Consider the following 24,656-nt stretch of genomic DNA (forward strand, 5'->3'; position numbering starts at 1 on the left):
TCCCTTCCAAACCAGGTACACCCTTGGTTCCAATTTGTGTTAGACGACCCCTATTAGGCATAATACAAATCTATACAAAGCCATTATAACTGACTTGTGTCATATACAAGGTCTTACCAAACACCAGTGCAGGTGCAGTAACCTCAGAACATGCACGTCAAACGTGTAAGATATATCCACTTTATGGCTGGTCACAATACCCAGTCATATTACATGCCCTGTTCCACAAGCACACATAATCAATACTATATAGAGTGTCATATTTGTACAGTACATTGGCTGCAGAATCACAATTAAGTATAGATTCAGAAGTTGACCCGCACCTGAGCATGGGAAGATTTTATGCATACTGGTCTGAAATTTGCCCTTGGGTGGTCAGGAGGCATTCAACAATGGAATCTAACAAAATATTTTTAGAACATAATGCATGACGCATCATTTTCAAGTAAAATAAAGGAAAAAAAATGGAAGGAGGCTGAAATTATCTTTAAAGCAGTGATAGTGGCTCGTATTTTGGACTGTGTATATGTTTTCCTTTTTTAAACTAGTGCAACACCCCTGCTCTGAATTTTACATTAATGGCAGACATTATCCACACCTTAAAAAAAAAAAAAAAAATAGACTATCTGAACATTGCATGCATACCAAAGGAACACTCGCATAACTTTCAGAATGCAGAAAGCACAATTTTTAAGAGCACATTCATTTCCAAGTTATTGAAAATTAATTTGGGGAAACGTCTGATAAGAGTTCCGTTGACATGGTCTGACAAAGAGAACTTACTGACAGGCAAAAGATTGTTTCAAAAGAAAATTGTTCAAAGAGAAATAGTTTATGTGCATTCCAAACGCAACAACTAAAGACTGAAGTCTCTACAAGTAAAAATGTTTACTAGGACAAAGACGGCGGGTTTCTCTGAATTGCTAAAAGACATACTATTAGAAAATATCTTTGATACAGACATCCTTTGGGATCTATGATCTAAAAGCATTACTGCGCAGTGTAACAATACTCTGGATCAAAACCTACATTAGGAAATAGAATTAGGCATACAAATTGACAAAACCTGCATTTGACAACATTGGCCTCCTTCGCTGCCAGGCCTTTTCCCCCCTCAGGTGCCAAGCCTTTTTTGGCTATTTGGGGCAGTTCACAATTAGGCTCTCATACCTTTTTGTCCACATAAGCCACCCACACCAAAATTGCATCCTTTTTCCCCACCCCCAACATCTTAGGGATTCTAGAGGTACCCAGAGTTTGTGGGTTCCCCTGGAGGAAACCAATAAATTAGCCAAAATACAGGAAAAATGTGGTTTAAAGAAAAAAAAAAGAAACTGGAAAAAAGGGCTGCAGATCCCTCAGGACGGCTTGTGTTTTTTCCCCTGAAAATGGCATCAACAAAGTTTGTGGTGCACAAATCACCAACTTCCCAGCTTTCAGGAACAGGCATACTTGAAACAGAAAACCAAATTTTGCAACACAATTTTGACATTTTACTGGGACATACACCATTTTTACTATTTTTTAGCCTCCTTCCAGTTAGTGACAGAAATGGGTGTGAAACCAATACTGTATCCTGGACAGCTAAACATTTCTGAAAAGTAGATAGAATTCTGAATTCAGCAAGGGGTAATTGGTGTAGATCCTACAAGATTTCCCTACAGAAAATAACAGCTGAAATAAAAAAAAGATATTGAAATTGAGGTGAGAAAAAACCCCAGCCATTTCTCTCCACGTTTTACTCTGCAACCTTTTCCTGCGATGTCAGATTTTCAAAAGAAATAAACTGTTACGTCTGCTGGACTCTTATGGTTGCTGGGGGATATATAGTGCTTGTAGGTTCATCAAGACCCCTAGGTAACACGAGCCAATAAAAGAGCTGCACCTTGCAATGGGTTTTCATTGTATACCGGGTATACAGCAATTCATTTGCTGAAATATAAAGAATGAGAAATAGGTTTCAAGGAAATCTTTGTATTTCCAAAATGGGGACAATGTGAGGTGTAGATAAGCAGTGGTTATTTGGAAATCTCTGATTTCCGGGGTCCCCATACTAGCATGTGAATTACAGGGCATTTCTCATTAGACATCTTTTTTACACACGTTCTTACATTTGGAAGGAAAACATTTAGGGAAAGACAAGGGGCAATAACACTTGTTCTTCTATTCTGTGTTCCCCCAAGTATCCTGATAAAAATGGTACCTCACTTGCGTGGGTAGGCTTAATGCCCACGACAGGAAACACAACATGGATACATCACATTTGTACATTGAAATCTGACTTGTTTTTCGGAAAGTGCCAAGCTGTGGATTTTGGCCTCAGGCGGCACCTAGGGAAACCTAGCAAACCTATATATTTTTGAAAACTACTAGACACCTAGGGGATTTCAGAATGGAGTGACTGGTGGGGCTCTCGCTAGGTTCTGTTACTCAGAATCCTTTGCAAACCTCAAAATATGGCAAAAAAAAAAAAAAAACACCTTTCCTCACATTTTGGAGCTAGAAAGTTCTGGAATCCGAGAGGAGTCAGAAACTTCCTTCCACCCAGCATTCCCCCGCTTGTGTGGTTAGGCCTAGTTCCTGTGATAGGAAATGCCACAAAACACAACATGGACACATCAAAATTATCAAATACAATACTATCTGTTTTTTGCGGGGGAGGCACCTGTATTTTTGGTCTTGGGCTCAGCAGCCATTTAGAGAAACCTACCAAACTCAAACATGTCTGAAAACTAGACACCCGAAAGAGTCCAGGGAGGTGTGACTTGCATGGATTCCACAGTGTCCTCAGCAGACATCAAATGGAGCTAAACAAACAAAATAATCAAATTTTCCCCACATTTGTGTGTGGGATCACCGCTCTGGCACAAATTTCCTACCACCCAACGTTCCCCACAGTCTCCCGGTAAAAATGATACCTCACTTGTGTAGGTGGGCCAAGTGCCTGTGACAGGGAAGAGCAAAAAGCAAGTCGACAAGGAGGGGGAACCGAAGCGGGTCCAAAAGGGCACTGGAGGGACGAATTGGGGAGGTACTATTTGTGGTCATCCTCCTTCAACAAGACCTACGCAATGTTTCAGAGAGGGTCACAACAGCCGAATTTCTGAGGTGGAGAATACTACCCCAGGGCCTCAGAGTGGAAATGAAAGGCCTCTGCACTATGATGAAGGAAATGACCTAGGAGAATTGACGCAGTAAATTGCGCATGAAGGAAAAACATGCACTTTGTGGGTTTTCCAGAGGGTGTCGAGGGATCCAACATGGGCTAGTTTCTGGAGGGCTGGCTAAAAAACACTCCCCACGGACCAGTTTTCAACCTGTTTTGTCAAACACACACAAAACCCCCCCGGGCATCGCCACGACCGGCGATTGCTCGATTTCTCAACTTCCATGACTAAGACATGATACTGCGGAAGGTGCATCAGTTAGGAGAGATCTGGTAAGATGACTTGAAGTTAATAATATTCCTGACTATTTCCAGGAGGTCCAGAGGCGCACCTTCAACTGTCAAAATTAAGCTGACAGTGCTTCAACTGCAATACATGGTGCTGTTCCTGGCAAAGCTTAAGGTCCTCTACAACAGCATAACCTCCTTCTGCCAATTCCCTTGAGGAGGCTTGGACCTGAATTGTGGAGCAGACCGAAGGGAGATCAGGCAAACCACTTAATGACTTTGGCGGAAGGAGCACAACCCAAGACACACCATAAAGGAGAAGACTCACCAGTAGTGCATCAAACAGGAGATCTAATGGATCACCATTACCAGAGAAAAGAATGTAAACCCAAACCCTCCCCTGACATGCGGACTGAACTAACCCGGACCCCCCAAACAAACAAGCCACTCTACCACGCAAAAGCCTGCTACACCAGAACTGTCTGAGAGACACCAGTCATCCGATTCAGATGGGGAACATCCCTTGGTGGTGGACATTGCGGACCTGGAGAGGGGTTCTGTGGACCGGTCTCCCCAGAGACCTGATGGAGAAACTATACAAGATGGCTACTACAGCTTGCTTCAGATACTGGGCCAGGTGGAGCGGAGAAAGCGACCCTGTGTTTCTTCACCCCCTCCTCCAAAACCCAATCACACCTTGTAACTGGGAGTGTGTGTGTTTCTCTTTTCTCTTCATTCCTTTTCGCTCTCCATTTCTCTTTTCTTTAAGTATTAATTGGGTTGGGTCCCTTGCAAGCTTATCCTCTTGGTTTCTGAATTTAGCGGGGTGGTGGGCTACAGACCTTTCATATCCTCTTTGGATTAGGTACTCTGGTTCCGAATCATGGGTAGGGGCCGGGAGGTGGGGTGGGGGGAGGGTGGATGGAGGTTTTGTTTTTTCATGTTTATTCTTGTATTGTTTGCACTAGCAGAGATGCATAGACAAGGATACTGTTACACAGCACCACGCACACGGATCCACACTTACCTGCACTCCACACGAGATGGCACAACCTGGACAATTAGCCAACTCTTCACTTACTGGGCTGGTCCCACAATACCTTAAACCGGTACAACCGGATGGGATCTTCCTTCAAGAAACACATTTGCAGGGAACACATTGTAAGTTCCTGGGTAGGGTCATATACCACGCTGACTCATGCAGGTTTGACCTTGGGAGGCTGAGGGGTGGTGATTGGGTTTGGAGACTGGCAAGGGGTGGCAATCCAAAATCTGGACTGACCCTAGCAGGAGATAAATTGGGAGTACAGGGGTTCTGGGGATGGACTGAAATGACCCTGGTAAGAGTTTATGCAACACCCGACTGCAAACGCTGACACTGGCCAGGATCACAGATATCCTTCTGGGATCCAACTAATCGCTTCACGTGGTGGGGGTGACCGTAATGCATGGCGCATGTGACTCAGAACCATTAGGGCCCCCAGTCGGCACCTCATCAGATGACTGCACTTGCACAATTCATGGACTGCATGGGTCTGAAAGACGCATGGCATACTTTACACTCCTCGGTCAGGGCATATTCCTACCTCAGGCTCCCACAGGGTCTACAGCAGGCTCGATTATGACCTCATACCAAGGGAAGAAGTGGGTGAAATTACCCAGGCCGAATATCTGGAATCATTCACCCTTAATAGACCGCCTGGGTAGATTTAGAAGCGGGAGCACAACTGGGGGGGAAAATGAATGCATGGGATCTGAAAGATCACACAGTGGTACGACCCGACATGTAGGCTCCAAATTATATTTTACTGAAAACGAGCACTCAGTCACCTCCAAGATAACACTATGGGAGGCATTTAAGACTGTTTTGGGATCAAGTGCACAACCTAATTGCCCAAAAGAAAAGATAGGAACAAGCAGAACTTGAAGATCTAGAAAAACAGATCCGGCAGCTTGAAGGGAACCCATACCTGGCCACAGACCCCTTGCTTTCGTGGCAGCCAACAACCTGACATTCAGAACATAGGGATTCAACGCAAGACAAAGCAAAGCAACAGATGCTGGCCTTCCTGCACCACCTGTATGAAACGGGCAACAAAGCAGGCAAAGTCCTGGTTTGGCAAGGACGCAGGGAGTAAGAGGCTGGGTGGGTGCACAGCATAGTCCAACAGGTGGGAAAGAATTGCAACACAGATGCCCAGATTGTCCATGAATTTGCCTGGTACTACGCGGAGCTTTACGCAGCAAAACCATTGTGTGCCCCCTCTGAGATTGCAACCTATTTGTTCTGCTCCCAAGCAGGGTGTGTGGATTCTGGTAAGAGAGAAGCTTTGGAAGAAGAACTCCTGCCCCAAGAAGTCCTCCCGGCCATCACTAAATTGAATTCAGGGAAGACGCCAGGCCCAAACGGCATCCTGGCCGAATTCTTCAATCACTACACTAACCTGCTGGGCCCTCACCTCTTGGCCTTATTCTGTGAGGAGAAGGACAAAGGGGGTACTCCCCCCCCCGATCTTTAGAGCACCACAATTATAGTAATCCCGAAAGAGGGGAAACCCAGAGATCGGTGCGATTCCTATCACTCAATCTCACTTCTAAATGTGGAAACTAAAATCTTGACCACAATTTTGGCCACACGTCTCCTGCAGGACATCCCCAGCTAATACACTGTGACCAATCAGGATTTATGCCAGGCAGGTCTGTTCATTGACCCTTTCTGGAACAGACATTGTTAAAATTTGGATTCGGACCACCACTTTTGGGAATGCATAGCAGTACTTTACTGTAACCAAACGGCAACAGTCCAGGTGAACCACACAGTTTCCACTGAATTCCCCATAGGTAATGGAACAAAACAGGGCTGCCCCTTGTCTACCCCCTGTTACTTGCCCTCACGATTGAATCTCTAGAGTGCGAGATACAGCCCCATCCTGATATCAGAGGTTTCCGACTGTCACCCGCGGACACGATGGAGGAGAAGCTCTTCCTATACATCACAACACCGGTGTCCACCATACTGGCCCAATGTCAAGTGCTGGGGAACTATGGGGCCCAGTCTGGTTACAAAATTAACTTGAGCAAGTCGATACTATATACCCCCACAAGGTACCCTGGACACTTCACCTACTCCAGGATCTCTTTGTTTCATCAGACGGATTCACCTACTAGGGAATCTTTAGGACTTCCCAAAGGGTGCTATCCGCAACTCAAAATCTCAGAGGGCTAAGCAATTTTCAGGCCGATTTTGATAAGTGCAGGGGACTTACTCTCACATTGATGAGGCATGCTGGCCTTTTTTTTTTTTAAATGATCATTCTCTTTAAGTTAGTCGATATCCTCCAAACCACCTGCTACCCTATTCCCCCACCACCATCGTTGTTCTCCAAGATTAAGGAGGCCCTGCAGACCTTACTTTGGAACAGAGGCCCCCAAGAAGATCACTTCAAAAGCTACAGCAATCTCAATATAATGGCAGACTATTGCTCCCCGATATAGAGGGTTACTACTGGTTGCCCACCTGACCAAAAATTAATGATTGGATCTACGGCTCACAAGATCACCCCACATTTTGACTATAACGCACAGCTCTTGAAACACGGTCAGTCTTTCATTACTTGTATGGAGGGAAAGGCGCTCATAGTCTAGCGCTGGAAACAGGTCGCTCTGACGGCTTGGGATTGGGTGAGAAAGACACTGGGCTAAGCTCACAAGACCATAAAGGAGACCACCTTATGGACCGGGACGTGGTTGGAGGAAATTGCATAAATCTGGATTTCAAGACGTGGGACACTATAGGCATTTCCCAAATCGGGAATATCCTTGACGGGGAGATATCATGTCCTTTTTCCACTGCCCAGACATCCTATGATCTTCACCAATTCCAATATCTTATGTATGCACACCTCCGACAGCAGAAGGATTACATGAGATGGAAATCCCAGAATACACCCCACTGGGGGGTTGCCTACTAACGGAGGACCTGGGTGGCATGGCAATATCCCAGACATACTGCACCATTAACAAAACGCCTGACTCCGTATCTGGGTTGCGACAAAGATGGGAATGCAATTTGGGTGAAATTGAGGACATCAACTGGGAGGCGGCCCTGATGCACCCTCTGGATGCGGTTATAAAAGCTAGACTCCGCCTCATGCAATTCAAAATCCTGTGTAGGGTTTATTTTGATCATAGCAGACTATTCAAGATGGGCAAAGCTCCTACTTTGAACTATCTTCGCTGCACCACGGCTATAGTGTCCCTTCTACACACACTATGGGAAGGCTCCCACACACAGATCTATTGGATCAAAATCACACAGAAACTCTCCTGAATACTTGAGATCCAGATTCCGCTTGACCCTAAATTTGTCCTCTTAGGCATTTTTCTCCACCAATTCCTCCACCTCATTGAGGAGACTAGATTTTTCTTCTTTGGAATGGACCTTCTTTCTTGGTCCCGCATTAAGTAATCTTTTGTAATCCTATGCAATATCCAAATTATGCTAAAAAGCCAGTTGTCTGAAGTTATCTTCCTTCCCTCTTGAAGGAAGTGTTCCTATTCTGCCTCCTACTGGTGTTGAGTGCAGAAGCCTTTGCTCCTTGTTCCTGCTTCTCACTTGTGAGGGTCCTAAGAAGTCGCTGATCCTTGGCAAGTCACTTATTCATGGGGCTTGAGCCTTCTCTTTGTGGCCGACCCCTTCTTCTGCTCCTTCCCCAAAAGGACTGTTGTCCTTGTTGTTGCCAACTCTGCTGTGTTGAGACCTACTGGTTGCCTCCCAGGAAGCTCTGGTGGGATGCCCCTGCCTGGAAAGGGCCTCCCTGTAGGTCTGCACAATGGTACTGTCCCGCTACACATTTCCCTGCGAAACTGCAAGGCTCCCACAGATTTTTCTGTTTTGTTGCCCTTTTTCAATTGTTTGAGTGTGTCATCAACCATGCACCCAAACAAATGTTCCCCATTGAATGGGGTGTTAAGAATGTTAGCCTGCACTTCTGGCTTGAAGCGTGGAATTCTCAGCCAAGATGGCATCTGAGGGTGCCGCCAATCATTTGTCAGCTTGATGTGTCCACCACGTCCAATGTAGATTTCAAGCATGTACTGGTGATGTTTTTGGCACTTTTAATCAAGTGTGCCACCCTTTTCTTGTATTGTTCAGGGATGTGTCTCATCAGTTCTCCTATTTCCTCCAGGTGTTGGTAAGCACGACAGTTAAACAGGACATTTGAATTTGCAATGCGCCACCCATTTGCTGCACTGCATTCAAACTTCCTCACAATGAGGTCCATTCTTTTGCTCCCCTTTTCTGGAGGCAGTCCTGATGTAGATAGAGCCTCAACACCAAGAAAGCGTCAGCATTCTAATGTAATCAGCAGGTATGGTGCTCTTTATGTATGCTGGATCCTTTGAAGAATGCTTGTACTTTTTCCTGTAACCTTGGAGTCACAGCTCGTCAAGTGGCAGGGCCCTTGAAGGATTCTCTTCTCCGGTCTCAGGCGCTAGGAGGCATGGGTAGGAATTAATTCCTGGTTTGAGCCCGTATACGTTTCTCAAGCAGGAAGAAAGATTGGGGTCTTTCTGACTCAAACTGGACTCCGTACTTATCGGCAGTCTGTTTTATGACATGGTTGTACATGACAATGTCATCCGGAGGTGAAAGTCTCGACAGATAACTGTCCACTCGTTCAGGGGAGTCTGTCTCTAGGTTTTGCCACTGACTCTGTATATTCAGATTCCTCAGAACCCTGGTACATGCCGGACATCTGTTCATCTTCCTCCCCATAGAAGAGTTCCTCTCCCTCTTCTTGGAGCTCAGGTGTTAAGGAAGGCAATACTTCCTCAACCTCTTTTTCGCTCTGATCCTTCAGGGTTGAAGTCTTCAGTGATATACGATTACCCGTTAGACTGTTGTCAAAGTCTCTTTCTGTATGAAAGCGGCCTTCTCAGCCTCAAGACTCCTCCTCTTCGATTTCTGCTGCTCTTTCTCTAGCCTCAAGGCTTGATATCTTCTTCGGCATCAAAGAATCCTTGGAAGAAATTTTGGTTGTCAAACTTCAATATTATGCTTGTGACAAGTCTGATTTTGATGTCGAAACGCCCTTTCCACTTCAGTCTTTTAACAACTTGGATCTTTCAGGTCCTCCTGCAGTGTCCCCTTCAAGGGACTGGAGGGGCTCCTGGTCTCGTGACGGGCCTGCGGTCGCCAAATGCTTTGATGCCAAGGCTTCATCGATGTTCTGGAGTAAGATTTTGGTGGCTCAGCCATTTTCTTCTAGGATGATGGTTCTCTTACCTCTGGTATCTTTTTTTTTGGCCACCAGGCCTTTGATGTCAAAGATCTGTAGATATGAGTCAGATGTGGCACCCTCTGCTTCTTCGGCAACTTTTTCCTCCTCTTCACTTAAGAGACCCAGGTTTTTCAGAGACTAAGTCGCCTGTTACCCCTGCATGTTGTGATGGGCTTGACTGTCTCTCTCACCCTCAGCATCTTCGACGTGTACACAGAACAGGCTTTGCGGTCTTCACTTTGGTGTTCGATGGGCAGGTAGAGATTGCAGGCTGGGTGTTTGTTGTTTTGCGAGAACTTGCGGTGGGAGTTTTTGCAAATCTGGAATGGTGCCTTCTGCATCAGGCCGTCCAGGAAGCCCTCTGAACGAACATTCTCAAAAACGGTAGAGGAAATTTTCCTCCTCCCAAATTCTCCTTCAGTACCTCTTCATCGGTGATATTATTCAATTTCAGTGATCTTTTCGGCAAAATTCTTCCAAACTTCTTTCTCGCATTGAAGATCCTTCAGCAAGCATCCGGACCCAATAGCAGAAAAAAATAATCTGAAGATGGTGACCAAAGGTGGGAGGCTCCGGAAAAGGGGAATACAATGTCACAGGAAGCAACAAATGGGCAGATCCATCAACGTCCAACCAAAAAAAAAAAAAAAAAAAAAAAAAAAACACAAGCACCATAGGAAGAACTACAAAAGTTGAAGAATTCCAGGCCCAACCACTACATGGCGGAATAATACACAGCATGTGAATCCAGAAAGAATTCATGCTGCAAAGCAAAACCTAGGACAGCAATGCAGATTTCCTACAGTATTAACCATCGATTTCTTCTTCAGTCATTGTTTTTTCTCATAAAGGGCTATAGTTCAATTTACACTGTATCTCAAATGTTTTATCAATTGTTCATTGCCACAGTGTAATCATTTGAAATCTAAATAATTAAAACAAAAAAGTCTGAATTAAATATTGTATCAACTGTTAAAAAAATATCCATTTATCAAACAACTTAAGGGGAATCTTCTGAGACAAACAGAAGTATAGCTAGAGGGTGTTAGATGATCACTGTCACTGCCATTCAGCTTCAAAGTGGGTTTTCACAAGCTAAACCTTAAAATGAAATATAGGGTATGTTAACCACTAATACTTATTCTGTAAATACACCCACAACTATTTTCTGACATTAAATACTGTAAAATGCCTTTGTGAGATCTCATTGTGAAAAGTGGCTCTCCTATAATGAAAGTAAAATATGGGTACAGCCTTTCCATTCGTACAAATTGTATACAGTTTGTAATTTGTAAATAGAAATGTGTTGGTGTCCAAAGCCTTCCTCTTAAGCATGCGGCTGCTGAAATTAAAATGTGCAAACACGGAATACTGAGACAGCATAATCTTGAAGCCATCTTGGGTCTCTTAAATTCATTTAAAGCCACTCCCTGCCCCCTCAGCTCACTCTTGCAGCTTTCTGCTTTCCCCATTGTGACGTTTTTTTCTTCCTCAGTCTTTCCCACATGTGTCTTGTTTGTGCTGTAAATGCTTGAGGCAAAAAAATAAGTGCCTGCCCTCAAAAATAAGCACCAGAGCTCTTCACTGGAAACAACAAGCACAAATTAAGCACTAGTTGTATACGAGTAAGACTCAAAGATTCCCATTTTATTCACAGTGTGTGTGTTATGGGGCAATTCACAAAGACAGGTAAGAAAGTAAGAATACTATATGTACTCTTGCATGTCTCTGAATTGACTCCAAACCATTTAAAATGTTAAGTACGTTTTGAGCCATACTCATATACAATGAGTACATATGGAAAGGCGGTGTCTTACCTTCACTTTCATTAATAGGGATGTTTGACGTTTCAGGACTGATTCATAAAGGCCTTCAAGAGCAAGTAAAAGAGTACTCTTGTACTGCAACTTCTAATACTTGTGAATTGTTTTGAGAATCAGCCATTTGGAGTCCTGTCTATGCAAGTGCTTTTAAGGTCACATTACACAAACCTTCCACTTAAAGGATTACCTTATGCCATTTTACTGAATGTGTGATACATAATGCTGGTGACAAATTGTGCCCCAGTCTAAAGTAAAGAAGTGTGCTTGTATGGGGACAAACGTGGAGAAAAGGACTATTGAAATACTGATAAACATATTTTTCTTTAGCATAACACTTCATTTTAAAGAACTCCTAGTCCAGCAATATTTAAAATAAAATTAAACTGATTGTGGCCAATTTTTGCTTTTCAAGCAACAAAAGTCAAGTTACCTGAATTTGCTTCAGACTTTGTTCCAGCTTTTACATTTGAAAAGTGGGGAATAGTGTCACATATGTGTAATCCATGGTCTACACAAATACCATTTGATCCATTCACTGCTACACAAGTGGTAAAAATGGTGGAAATGGACTTGCCTTCATTGTTCTTCACCTGTAAAAAACGTCTGTAATATTGCCCCTGGTGATCTGCAGAGGATACACCTTCCTCTGCCAACCTCCAATTGCTTCTGTAGTATGACGAAGCTGCCTTTAAGTGAGCTGATAACAATACAGTACAATACTAAACACTAAATAAGGAAGACCGTGTTTACAGTCAGCGTTTAATCATCATGTTTTGGGAGACTCAAACTCAAGACAATTCTAGTTTTTTTGCTATTGGTGGTATCCTCATAGATGCTTCATTATAACTATTCCGCCTTTTTTACCAAGGTTTCTGCATATTTCAATTATTTTACGTCATAGGGGCCATGAAGGGGTCACCTTTACACAAATCTTCCAGCATTAGAGTTAAATAGTAAATAAGCCCCTTGCTCCATTAGGAAAAATGTGCACTTCCCCGCAAACCATATGTTTTTTAAAGTAACTGCTCTTTCAGTAGTTTGCACTTTAACAGAGATGCAATGGACATAGTTAAATGTTTTTCTAAACATAAAAAAATAAAATATGCATAGGGCCATACTGCATCAATACTGTACAGTTTCGGTCTCTGCTGGGTGGGTGCTTTTTGTAGTTTGGGCAGGGATCCCTGCATTGTTGGGTACTGTCTGACTACCACCCTGCTGTGGAAGAATAACCAGGAGGTCTTTGAGAGGTGCACAGATTGAGTGAAACATACGAAGTGGCGCACAATCAGCATACCTCCCGATGACCTATTTGCCATTGCACTCGCATCAATATTACAGTGCGGGAGAAGGGGAAATTACGTTGCCTCATTTGCATGGGATAATGCCCTCCATGCACATGGGCTACTTGGTCCTTCTGATCACGGAGGCGCTAAGTGTGTCCTGCACACTTCGTATTACAGAAAGGTGTCACACAAGTGTCTGCAGTTCCTTCTGTAAGAACAGTGTGAAGATATGAAAAAAGATGTTTTGGTATTTATACTGGAATTATTTTAAGACTGCACATCCTTAATTACTGAAAGCTATATAGACATTGGTAAACTAAACACTGTTAAAAACTGGCATCAAAATGCACCTTTTGATTTCACAAAGCACCAGCGTCTTAGATGAACAGAAGCTAAATTATGTAATACTAAGTTTAACAGGGTTAGTTTAATAAATCATCCCAAATCTTACAAAACTCTTTCTAGGTATCAGTTATTTTTCCAGAAATTACATACAGAAAATGTAAGAATGTAGTCACTGTCCACATCAAGAAACATTCAATCCTTACCTCTTCTGCAAAGTTTTTGGTGGTTTCCAACATTAAGTCATCATCAGTGGCCTTAAACAGAAAGCAAAGAAACGTTATGATAGGGTAACAAAGGCGGAAGTGTAACAATTTAAAAGTCTGCTACTTATAATGTTGATTGCTGGGTATTAAACCTCTCCCTTTAGGAGAGTAATTTATAATGGGAGACGCTAGAACAGCACATGCTTCCTTTGAGATATATGACAGCTCAAGCTGCAATCAGAATATATTAAAATGTAAAGTAAAAGGTCTTTGGAGATTACGGTACATGTAATGCTGGAGACACCATGCTTACTTAAAAAAAAAGAAAAAAAAAAAAATTACAAAAAAAATAAAGACTTATTTGTTAAATCTAATAATAAATGCTGTTCAAAACAGATTTTATATCCATATTTTGTTGTTGGGTGTCTAGTGATGTGTATATTTAGGAATGATGGTAATGCACGGTAAACGTAGGCAGCTGCTTTGGATGTCTTGTCCCGAGGAATATTCTTTTGTTGCAGTACGGAAAAATAGCACAAAACTGCATTGACATCAACGTAATAGCTGCTGTCATGTTAATTTACTGTTGTCGTTTTATTTAACCACGTAGTTTACGGCCCTTTTTCACCCCTGTATTTAGCCTCACCTTCATGTCTGTCACTGCCAAACCAAACACCACAAATTACTAGCTCAGCATCTGGATGTTTACATTCCTGTTATCTTTTTGTTCTTCTCATAAGAAAAATGCTGAGTTTCGGCTTTGGTCACCGTTTTCTCATTTGAATCATCTTTAACACACACTATAAAAAGTCCTAAATTGGGGAGGGGTTAGTATTAGATATTCACAGAACGAGGTGAGATACCGAATATCGCACTTAGTTTAGATGATCTGTTGACAACTTTACAAAATGTGCACAAGAAGTTGGTCTTCTCCAACAATCGGGTGTATTGCTTGTGAACCACCGACACCGGAGACAGCTGGACTGAAAACCATGATAGACCCTGTCGCCAAAGATAAGTACAGATTTTTCCCGGGGAAGTGGGATACAATGAAGCCCAACACAAGACCACCCGAAATAAATTCAGGTCATACTTTATTTGCAAGGGTAAAATCGCGAGGTCTGTGCATGTTTATTTCTTTGCTTTTAGGGTGCGCTAAGGAAGCTTAGTCTCAGTTGGGGTTGAGACAACCGGTCAAGGTAGGTTTGCTAGGGTGATAAGTGGATGGAGGTCTGGTCCCATTACTTAGAAGAATGTGAATGTAATCCTCAGAATAGAGCAAGTGGGTTTTAGAAGTACTGTGTGAAACCTAGCAGGCTCAATAATGATAAATATGCATGTGACCGAGGGCCACTCACCCAGCCGCCAGAGTTTGTCCACTACATGGCTGAGACTCATATGTCAGAAAGCAAAGGGTTTGGTGAGCACGTCTCGCCTTATTTGTTATTTTATCATCTATTTCTAAGGGTACACGTTAGAGGTTTGATAGACCTTTTGGCTACACAGAGGAATCTCACCATCATTATACTCAAATTTTCCATAAACAATTTAGGACCCACAACGTATAAACAATCGATTTGGCAAAACTGGAGTCATTAAACATCACACACCATGACCCACGTGACCAACCTTTCAGTAACAGTTAGAAAGTTTATTTCCCTATATTAACAATGCTAACACGTATGTTACTGTCAATACCAAATGGTAAACGTATTAACAACACTGGCTGACTACATCTTCTAAAAGGATCTAAATTTAATTAAAGCATTCACAGGTAAGCATTCGAAAGTTACAGTACAAATTAATAATAACATTAACTGTGCAACAAAAATGACATACACCTGATTTCAGCAGGTGAACAAGATAAACTCTCAATTAATAGCCTTCATCAGCATTAGGGTTTCTCACTGATCTTTTAGAATAGCATGTTTGGACTGCATGCAAAAGTAATTTAGTCAAAAGTTAATCTGGAAAAACATCTAATTATGGCTCTATCAAAATAGCGGATGGTACCTAGAAACTAAAGAACAAATCTAGAATAATAGCATTTGTTATACCTCTCCTCAATGGGATCAGCAAGCTGCGGTTCTCTTCGTCAGATGGACATCCATCTGATCAGCTTAATTAACAGGTAGTGAAAGGAAAATGATTTAGATACGATGGGCTCTAAACTATCTGAGCCACATAAATCCTGCAAGCTAAAGCACTAGCCCAGATCTACTCTGAGGATGGTTGTAAAGGAAAGACCATCAGGAACTGTTTAGCTCCCCAAACAGAATAAGACAGTGCGCAAAAGAATGGCGAAAAAAATGACACCGAACTCTCTGCAGTCAGACTAAGTTAGAATTTCCTAAAACATCTTCCCACATTGTCATTGGTCAAAGAATTGTGTGCTTACAGTTGATGCAATGGAAACTAAAACCCAAATCTGAGATATAACCAAACTGCCTTTCACATTTCGATGATTGGCTCCTCTTCTCCTGTTCCCATCGTCAGGTATCTTCTATATTGCACTCCATGCTCTAGTCTGTGTATCCACTGTTGATTCCTGGGAACATTGCTGTTTAATGCATCAAGTTAACATTTGTATCTTTTCTAGTACAACATGATTCTACAAGCATTTTATATGAGAAAGTTAAAGATATCTGCAATTTGCTTGGTGAGCGCAGTGTGAACAATGAAGCATTTATTTTCTAGTCGTACAATACATTTTCCCATCCTTTATTAAACACTTCAGCTTGACATGAGGTTCTACAAACCAAGCCCAAACCTCAGCAACGTATGGCCTAAAGTTAGTAAATCAATACATAACATGAAACCGTTAATATGACCTAATAAATTTTTCCCCTTCCCGTGCATAATAACTAATACTATGCATTCACTAAAACATTTATGCAATATATGGCGACCACTGAAGTCGGAACATTTTCCAGGTCGCATATTTTCTAGGTTAGCCTAATTTCATGTAAATTCTTACATCTTAATAAATTAAATGAGCAATACAATTCAGCTTTAACAATCCCTCCTCGAATGACTAAATGTTATCACACTCATTTTATACACATTTGTCTCACTATAACTTAATTCTTCTTTCCCTTTTCAAATTGTCTCCAAAGTATTTTTCCATTTTAATTTCTTCCCTCCTCTAATCATTCTTCAACTTCTTCATATTAACCCCAATACAATTTATAAATTCCCCATGCCCGATTATACAAATCACGATAATCAATATTATCTTTATTATTCTCTAAATTAAACTTTTCCCTAGATTGCCCAGCCAATTTCCCACAGAAACAAAACCTTTGCCAACCTTTTCCCAAACTCCAGGCTCTTTCAATTCGATCAAATCAAAGCTACTATTGGTTAAATAGTTAATAAGGCTTCTAACTTTCTTACTATTATCCGGAATGAAAGTACATCAATGTTGCGTTTTCACCAATTTACAATCTCCGCCCTCCTTCGCTAAAAGGATGTCTAACGCAAGGCGGTTCTGAAGAGTTGTAGATCTCACTGCAGCAATTTCTGTATCCATTAGGATCACAGCTCCTGAAAAATTAGTCAGCATGTGATCCACAATAGTAGCCAACTTTCAAATTTTCACTGAATTAAAAATAACTCCCACTGAGAGAATCATTGCGCCAAATATATCTCCAACTAGGACATAAGATTCTCTCTTTGGTCTAGCATGCCATAACTCCTTCAGGTTCTCAAGTTGATAAATCTTTGGTAATACTATCTCCAAGTAACATGTGCCATACCTTCCTCTTGGAAGGCGGTAATACACATTTGGTCCACAGATGTAATAAACTCCTGGAATTGCTGGGTCTTGTCCATTTAACACAAGAGTCCATTTACTCTGAAAAAGGAACACATGTCTACATTCACTTGTTGCCACAAACAATGTGCCAGTTCTAGATTTAGGCCTATATACACAAAGCTTCCCTATGTGTTGCGCATCTAAAGCCAATTTCCCCTGTGTCTTGATTTCACTAAACGCATAGTAATTTTTAAATGTCCTTTTCTCCAAGCCCTTTTCTAACTTCTCATTCGGTGACTTTCTCAGTCTGATCTATGAAGCTCTTTTCTATGGGTGTTAATAAGCATGTCAAGTTGTTGCGGGGTGTGCAAGCCATCCCAAATGTTAATATAGGCTCAAAGAAACCTCTCACTAATTCTATATTATTTTCTTTAGCTATTCTACTCCAATACTTAATTATAGGAAAAAATGAAAACACCACATCCTGCTTCGAAAAGAAATATTGAATATACTCTTGGTTATAGAATCTTATAAGTAAAAGACTGCAACCAATTCCATATGTTAGTAGCAGACTATGATAAGTAACCCTGCCCTCTAATGATGAAGGGATTTGCGTGCATTCATGACTCTCATTCATCATCTCAAAATATTCATCTAGTAGGCGACAAGACATTAGAAGAAAGATTTCCCTGTGTGTTATTGGCATGTAAATGTCTCTCATCCCTCTTAAACTTCTCTAATTCTGTAAGTGCAGTAGTTTTCTCTAAAGCAGTAGCATTATTCACCATAGTCTAAACCATAAGATTCACACTTACAATCAATATCAAACATATTATCAAGCACACAATTGCTAAGCCAATAGCTATGTATCTACAATACCTCCTTCCTCTAATCTGCTTGATAGGTTTACTCATGGTTTAAAGAATTAGAAAGAACCCAAAAATATACAGCAAAACAAAATCTCCTTTTGCAAAAATGTTTACAGCTTTCAGCGTCTCTTCCCAGGACTTAGCCAAAATAGGTAACTTGTCAAAATCAGCACTTATTGTCACAATCAGTGAAGCAGCTTGTCAAACCATTTCATTCAGAAGGTCTCTTCCAGTTGTCTTACTTTTCACTTGTACAGCTTTACAAATTACAGTTCATTGATCTTTTTCACGTGCCGAAATACTGACCTGGAATCTCGCGATCAAAACAGACAAAAATTCACTCTGCCATTCACTTGTTGCATATGGCCATTCAGGACCAGCGTACCTCCAGTTTGCAGTTAGTTTCCTTTTCAATCTTTGATCTCCATTTAACTCTCCATCGCTTAAATCTTCTTTTCTTGTGTCTATTTCTTCTTCAATTGCGGTCACTGTAATAGTTTCTTTTCTCTTGGCTTATGATCTCTGCCACTTATCTATCTCTACAGTGGACCCTTGGTCAATGCTCTTTTCAACTTAGAACCTTCAGCTTCTTCTAGCTCTGCAGGATTTTGAGTCGAGGTACCTGTAACTTCTGTTGGAGGAGTCCTATTGTTTTGACTTTCACCCGCCTCAACTCCTTCCACTTCATTGGAGTCCGTTACTCGCTCTGTTTGTCCTTCAAGATAGTCTGCTTCTGGGAGAGCCCTCCTACTACACTCTCCTGTTGTCTCATTAGGTTGGTTCACTGTTATCCTCCTGTAGGTCTTCAACTTAGTCACTCACAGGAGTGCCTGAACCACCTTCGGTCTGTTCAGATTCAGTCTCTGATCCTCCCGTTTCCTGTTCCTTTTCTTGAGAGCATCCAGATGTTCATTGTGCTCAACAACTCATCTTCATTATCCTGAGGAAAAGGTACTTTCAGAGTATGGATGGCGTGAATCCAATTCAGGACTCCCACACACAAAACAGCTGTAGTAGTAACCAGTACTACTTGGCACGGGCCTTTCCACCGAAGCGCAAAGCAAGTCTTCCTCATGTGTTTTCTGATCACATCCCAATCTCCTGCTCTCAAGTTGTGTCTTTGATCTTGACAGTTGCAGAGTGGTGGCTTCCACCTGATGAGAGAGAGCGAACCACATTAGCCAGACCGTTGCAGTAGTCCAACGCCATATGATCTGTTATATTCACAAGAGCATTCATAGGAACCACTGGTAATCTGATAGCTCTGCCCATGAGGATTTCATGCAGCAATGGTCCAGTCTTCCTGTCGGGTGTGTTTCTCATACTTATCAGAACTAGCAGTAGTGCGTCTGGCCATTTCAAATTTGTAAACATACACATCTTTGCAAGTCTTGATTTCAAGGTACCCTTCATTTGCTCAACAAGCCCTGATGCTTCAGGGCATAGCTACAATGCAACTTCTACTTAATATTTAAAACTAAACAGAGCAATTTCTAATGGGTGTAAGTGCAAGTTAGTTTTAATTCTCCCTCCATAAGAACAGATGGATAACTGTAGGATCCTTCCCTTCTCCACACACCCTTCTATTGTACTTCTTTCCTCAACAGGATGAGCTGCAGTGCAAGGCTGGCAGACACCTTTATGTGGTTGTACAAGTTTTATAATGAAGACTAACAAGGTTTACCAAATACACTTCTTTATTCCAGTGTAGAATTACAAAGGTGAAGCCCATCGACTGGCATGCTTCTAGGTCCACAGTCCGCTCTCAACTGACTCGCATCTCAGCCCATCGACCAAGACCAGAATGTAGAATCCAGAACCACGTTGGAAGATGTCAGAGCTTAGGCAGAGATAAAGAACTTAGAATGTAGGCTATAGAGCGATACACATGTAATATATGCATGACAAATGAAAACAAGGAAATGTAAGAATGTAGAGAATACCACAGTGGTCCTACAAATGACAGTGATCAGCTAGAAGGATGGTGGGGGCTAGAAAATCTACATCTAAAGAGCTCTCGACAAGAAACTACCCCCCAGTGCTATATACCACCAGTATGGAAAAAGCATGTCTAAGTATTTGAGCAGTGGGAGGGACTTGTGAGCAAAGTTGGAATGAAGTCTTTCCTGAAGGAAGATACCTTTGATTTAGAATTTTTAAACAACTTGAGGAAAAGACAAAATGATTCTCACAATAACATAGCTAATTATCAGTAGCCCTTGTTTCTGAAATGGTCTTAGGAATTAAATAAACTAAAGCACGAGTCACAAATGAGTGAGATGAAGCAGACCCAAGGGAGACTCCAAAACCAAATTAGCCACTTAAGGGACAGGGTTAGGGCTTGTACTTCTTCTGTCCCACCTTTATTTCCACAAATCATGACAGAAATCTGAAACTGAAGGAGCAGAGGGGAATATGAGATGTTTGAACTTTACCCATGATGGTGGATGATGTTATGGGCGCACCAGTTGGGGCGCCTGGAAATGGGATACTGTAAAAAGCCCAGCTGGCATCAGTGGCACAAGGATACAATCGGCAAGCAGGAGCAGTAAGATAAGAGACTGGCAGTATAACTAGAGGTGAAGCATTACAGAACAGAGTGCATGGCCAGAGGCTGATTCGAAGACACATTTCTGATACAGACCCAGTGTCTTAAGTCTTGGCTAACCTGAGTGAATCAGGCTAACAGTCCAACTATTACCTGAGGCGGTCTGAAACATTCTGCAAGCTGGCAGGCTACAAAATTACTACAAATCACCTCATAAGTGCCACAAACATCGAATGATGCTGATGAGAACCCCAGAGATTAATCAAAAGCCTTCTGTTCCCTAGGTAAAAACACAGGTCCAGAGGGGAGTACGACCATCCATGTTCCATGGCCACCTGCAGATATGGTTAAGATTAAGAAACGGTTTCCTTCCATCTATAATATGCCCTTTAAGATTCAAAGAAGATTTGCACATGGTGATTGAATGTTACAAACCAAATTAGGAGAATGTTAATCTGTGGACTTTGGTGGTACACAGCATGGTGAGAGATTGATTGGTGAAAAAGGGCAATTGGCCACAACATGCATGTAGGAGGATGTTGCTTTGGGTCCTGCTAAAGATGGATTCTTGTAAGTACTAATGGAAGTGTGCCCAGTCAAGGCTGACAGGACTAAGATTTTAAATCCCAAAGCAGAATAAAGTGGACTCCTTTGGCGATTATCTAAACAGCCTAAAGGTTGAGTTTGAACAATAACTGTCATTGCTTGACCAGCAGAAACTAAGTAAGCTGTAGGCGGTGCTTTTGTGCAGTGATTATTACCAAAGGATTATTACCAAAGGCACAGGAACAATTGCATTCTATGTGCATTGGGTGGCTGTAGGAAGCTGGCTCCATCACTTTGGCTCTCATTGTACCAATGAGTCCGTTGAATTTGGCAGCAGCATCACCTGAATTATGGGGAACGGAGTCCAATCCCACACCACGTGATAACTGTTGGCCTAATCCATTTCCAGCCAGCCAGCAGCGACTCATCTCTGCCCAATAGCAGGGATGATTTCTGGCAAGCGGACACATGACATTGTGACTTCTTAGGGAAATTGTGGCGGATCAGATCTCATCTTTTTCTCTCAGTTACAGTAGTATCACACATGCAAAGACAAACAGAGTCAGGAAATGGTTCAATAAGATGTATTGAATCAGCTAATTCTCAGATACAATAACATGAAATGCAATAATAAGAATGATGAAACACACTAGAAGCAAAATGGTTACAAGAAAAGTGAAACACAAGAAAAGTCCCACCATACTGTCACTATGCACAATATAAGTGATTCCTACCTACACTACTAATGTAGTATGTTAGAGCACACTAAGGTCAGCCCCAATCCGCCCTTCAGGATTCCTCCCCCCCCCTCAGAAGACATCATCCCCCATACCCAGTATGATAGTAGAAAAAAGCCTGTTGTCTATAGAGACACCACCCACACAGACCAGGGAACCATTGATCTTAGTGAGCAGCTGCAAACAACCTCATACAGCATGCAGTAGTGGTGGTCATCTGGCTGGAACCTCCCTCTAACATGCATGGGACAGTGAAATATTTTTTATAATAAAACAACTGATGTTCTGAAAGTGTCCCCACGTAAAATGTGTGTTTCTATGAATGTTAGAGGGGAGTAGAGCGGGGTCAGGGGTGGCTCTCCAGGGTTTGAAGCAAGGACAAGGGGGGGGCCACAAGGCAGCGCCAAACTTACACCCCCTCAGAGTATTAGGTCGGCCAGGTGCGGAGTCCCAACACAGGATCGGGCTCCCAATCTTAGTCAATGCAGGAGATCACTTCCAGAAACGGGCTGCAGGCTCTGGCCAGGAGGGGTCAACCTACAGCTGCCTAGGTAAGTTAAGATGCAAGGGATCGTGGGGTCTGGGTTCATGGGAGAAGGGGTCCATTCAGCCAGCACAGAGAACAAATGCATAAGGAAGGCATCTTGTTCTGGTTTTTGGCATTGATACTGCCAAATACCAGTTGCTTACCATCTAGAGCCCCCACAGAAAGATATATCAGGCATTCACATTGACCTTAGAATCACTAGCTTCATATGGTACACCCACCGCACCCAAACCTCAGCCCAAAGAGCAAAGGCAGAGTACATAGTAGCTAACAGTTGTCCCCGCCATATCATGTGAAGTTTAATCATCCCAACAGTGGAAAGGTGAGTTTCCTGTAAATAAACTACAAACCTTATGGCGATTGAGTTCAGACTGAATCCAGTGACATTTGTGAACAGAGCCCATGCCCGTGACATTTCATGTTAAAAATGTAGTTGTGTGTAACAGTCGACATGAGCAGCAAGCATGAGGCACATCTGACTGGATCACGTACCAAATATTCCAAGAAATCTATGAGCACAACAAATGGAAAAAAAAAAGAGAAAAACAATAGTGCACCAAATACTCAGTCCAGCAAAGATCAATTGTTCAACCTAAACTGTAAAAATCATATTAAAGTATAAATGTAGGCAGCCGCTACTGCGGGGTGGGGGAAATGGACACGGTGAGGGGCCTCCATCAAGGACTTCAGTCCGGGACAATGAAGTTGGCACGTGATGCGCCCTATCAAAACTGCACAGAGCAGAAACTCCCTGTGAGGCCACACTGGTCCTCAGCCAGTTTTCGATAAACAGTGTGGCATTAGGTCCCTCAGCCCCATCAGGCAGTCCAATAATGTGCACATTGCTGCACTGTGCACAGCCCTCTGCATCTTCCGCCCTATCATGCAAGATACGTAACTAAGCATGAAGATCATCTAGTGCTACCGAGTGTGAAATTTGTGGTGGAACCAGGGAAGACATTGCCATTTCGGTGGACTTGACCCCGGACAGCTTATGGTGATCATCTCCAAGAATGCCCAAGTCCACTGCCAGCGTAACAATGTGATGTTCAATAGCAGCTATTGAATTGCAGATTTCTTGCAGGATTACATCAAGTTTTTCCAGAGCAGGTCCAAGCGCCGTTGGTAAAATGTAATCTTCTAAAGTTCGGGTCAATGAACCACCAGACAGTCCCGGTTGAGAATGAGTCTCTCCACGACCTGCTGATGGCGCCAGTTGTGTAGTCTTGTTGCGGCCTATATCATGGAAAGGGAGGGCGGGTGGTAATGGAGAACTGCTGAGGCAATTAAGAGTGCCAGGAAGGACTAGTAGCCAAGGAGAGATGCAGATTCACAAGCACATCCTTCCTGTGAAGTGTGCCAGATTCAACAGGTTGATTGAGTAGAACAGTTAATGCATGTGGGCTTTCAATAGAAATAATACAGGACTGCAGAAGGAGACCTTCACGAGGCACTAACCTCCTGAGGAACTCAGAGCAATCAAATCTCAGGAGAGCACCCAAGACAGCACAGAATATTCAACAGATCAAAACATTGAAAGGAAAGTGGAGCAGGAAACATGCACAGAGGGCATTAATTTGGAGTATAAGCCACAGAGGCAATGTCTGAGGGGGAAGGAGGGGGCTAGATTTCAAATCTTGTAGCCAACGCAGGGTGGGTGGAGGGCCTGCCTGATTGAGTGCATCCACCATCAGCCGCAAACAGCTGCACTTAACAGGAAGCTATGCAATCCTGGTAGCGAAATGAGACCATGAGGAAGTGCTGGAAGGCGACAACAAATACCCACTACTGCCTAGGTGTCACTGCGGGTCCATCTGCAGTCATATCACAGGTCTTAACAAAACTCCAAGCCAGCCGTCACCATGTAAGGTTGTTGCAAGGAAGGGAGCATTGTTACGCCATTCTCCCATGGAATGTCACAAGTATTGCCCAATCCATAGCTCAAACTCGCAAAACAGACCAGAGAGTGCGGGGGAGGGAGGATACAGAAACACACTGTGCCCAGGTGTGCCTAGGCCAGCGACGAGCCCACCTCATTAATTCTCCAGCCTTGCGGAGTCCATGGGCTGCGCTGGCCACCGCAGCCAATAGCCCTCACCATTCACCATAATCCAATGTAGTGTCCCTCCGGAACAAGGCTAGTCCTCTGTTCCATGGCCCATCCTGTCTAAGAGCAGCCTGTGAGGTCAGCAGCAGTGTAATGTAGCCCAAAACATCTATACAGGGTGCAGGAAAGAGTTATCCTAACTAGCGGAACAGTGTAACATACCGTGGAGTGAAGATGATGTCCAACCACCATCTTGGTCGCTAGCCCAGC

General features: G+C 42.8%; 1 protein-coding gene across 2 annotated transcripts in view; it reads right to left on the reverse strand.

Annotated features, from left to right (window-relative positions):
* Positions 1-24,656, reverse strand: part of MTHFD1L (methylenetetrahydrofolate dehydrogenase (NADP+ dependent) 1 like) — a 1,484,080-nt gene that overhangs the window by 1,380,876 nt on the left and 78,548 nt on the right. For both annotated transcript variants that reach the window (XM_069234289.1, XM_069234288.1), the window contains exon 3: positions 13,336-13,386. In XM_069234289.1, the coding sequence (XP_069090390.1) occupies positions 13,336-13,386 (51 nt within the window). The remainder of the gene's footprint in view (positions 1-13,335; positions 13,387-24,656) is intronic.

The sequence above is a fragment of the Pleurodeles waltl genome, chromosome 5, assembly GCF_031143425.1.
Source record: "Pleurodeles waltl isolate 20211129_DDA chromosome 5, aPleWal1.hap1.20221129, whole genome shotgun sequence".
Taxonomy (NCBI): domain Eukaryota; kingdom Metazoa; phylum Chordata; class Amphibia; order Caudata; family Salamandridae; genus Pleurodeles; species Pleurodeles waltl.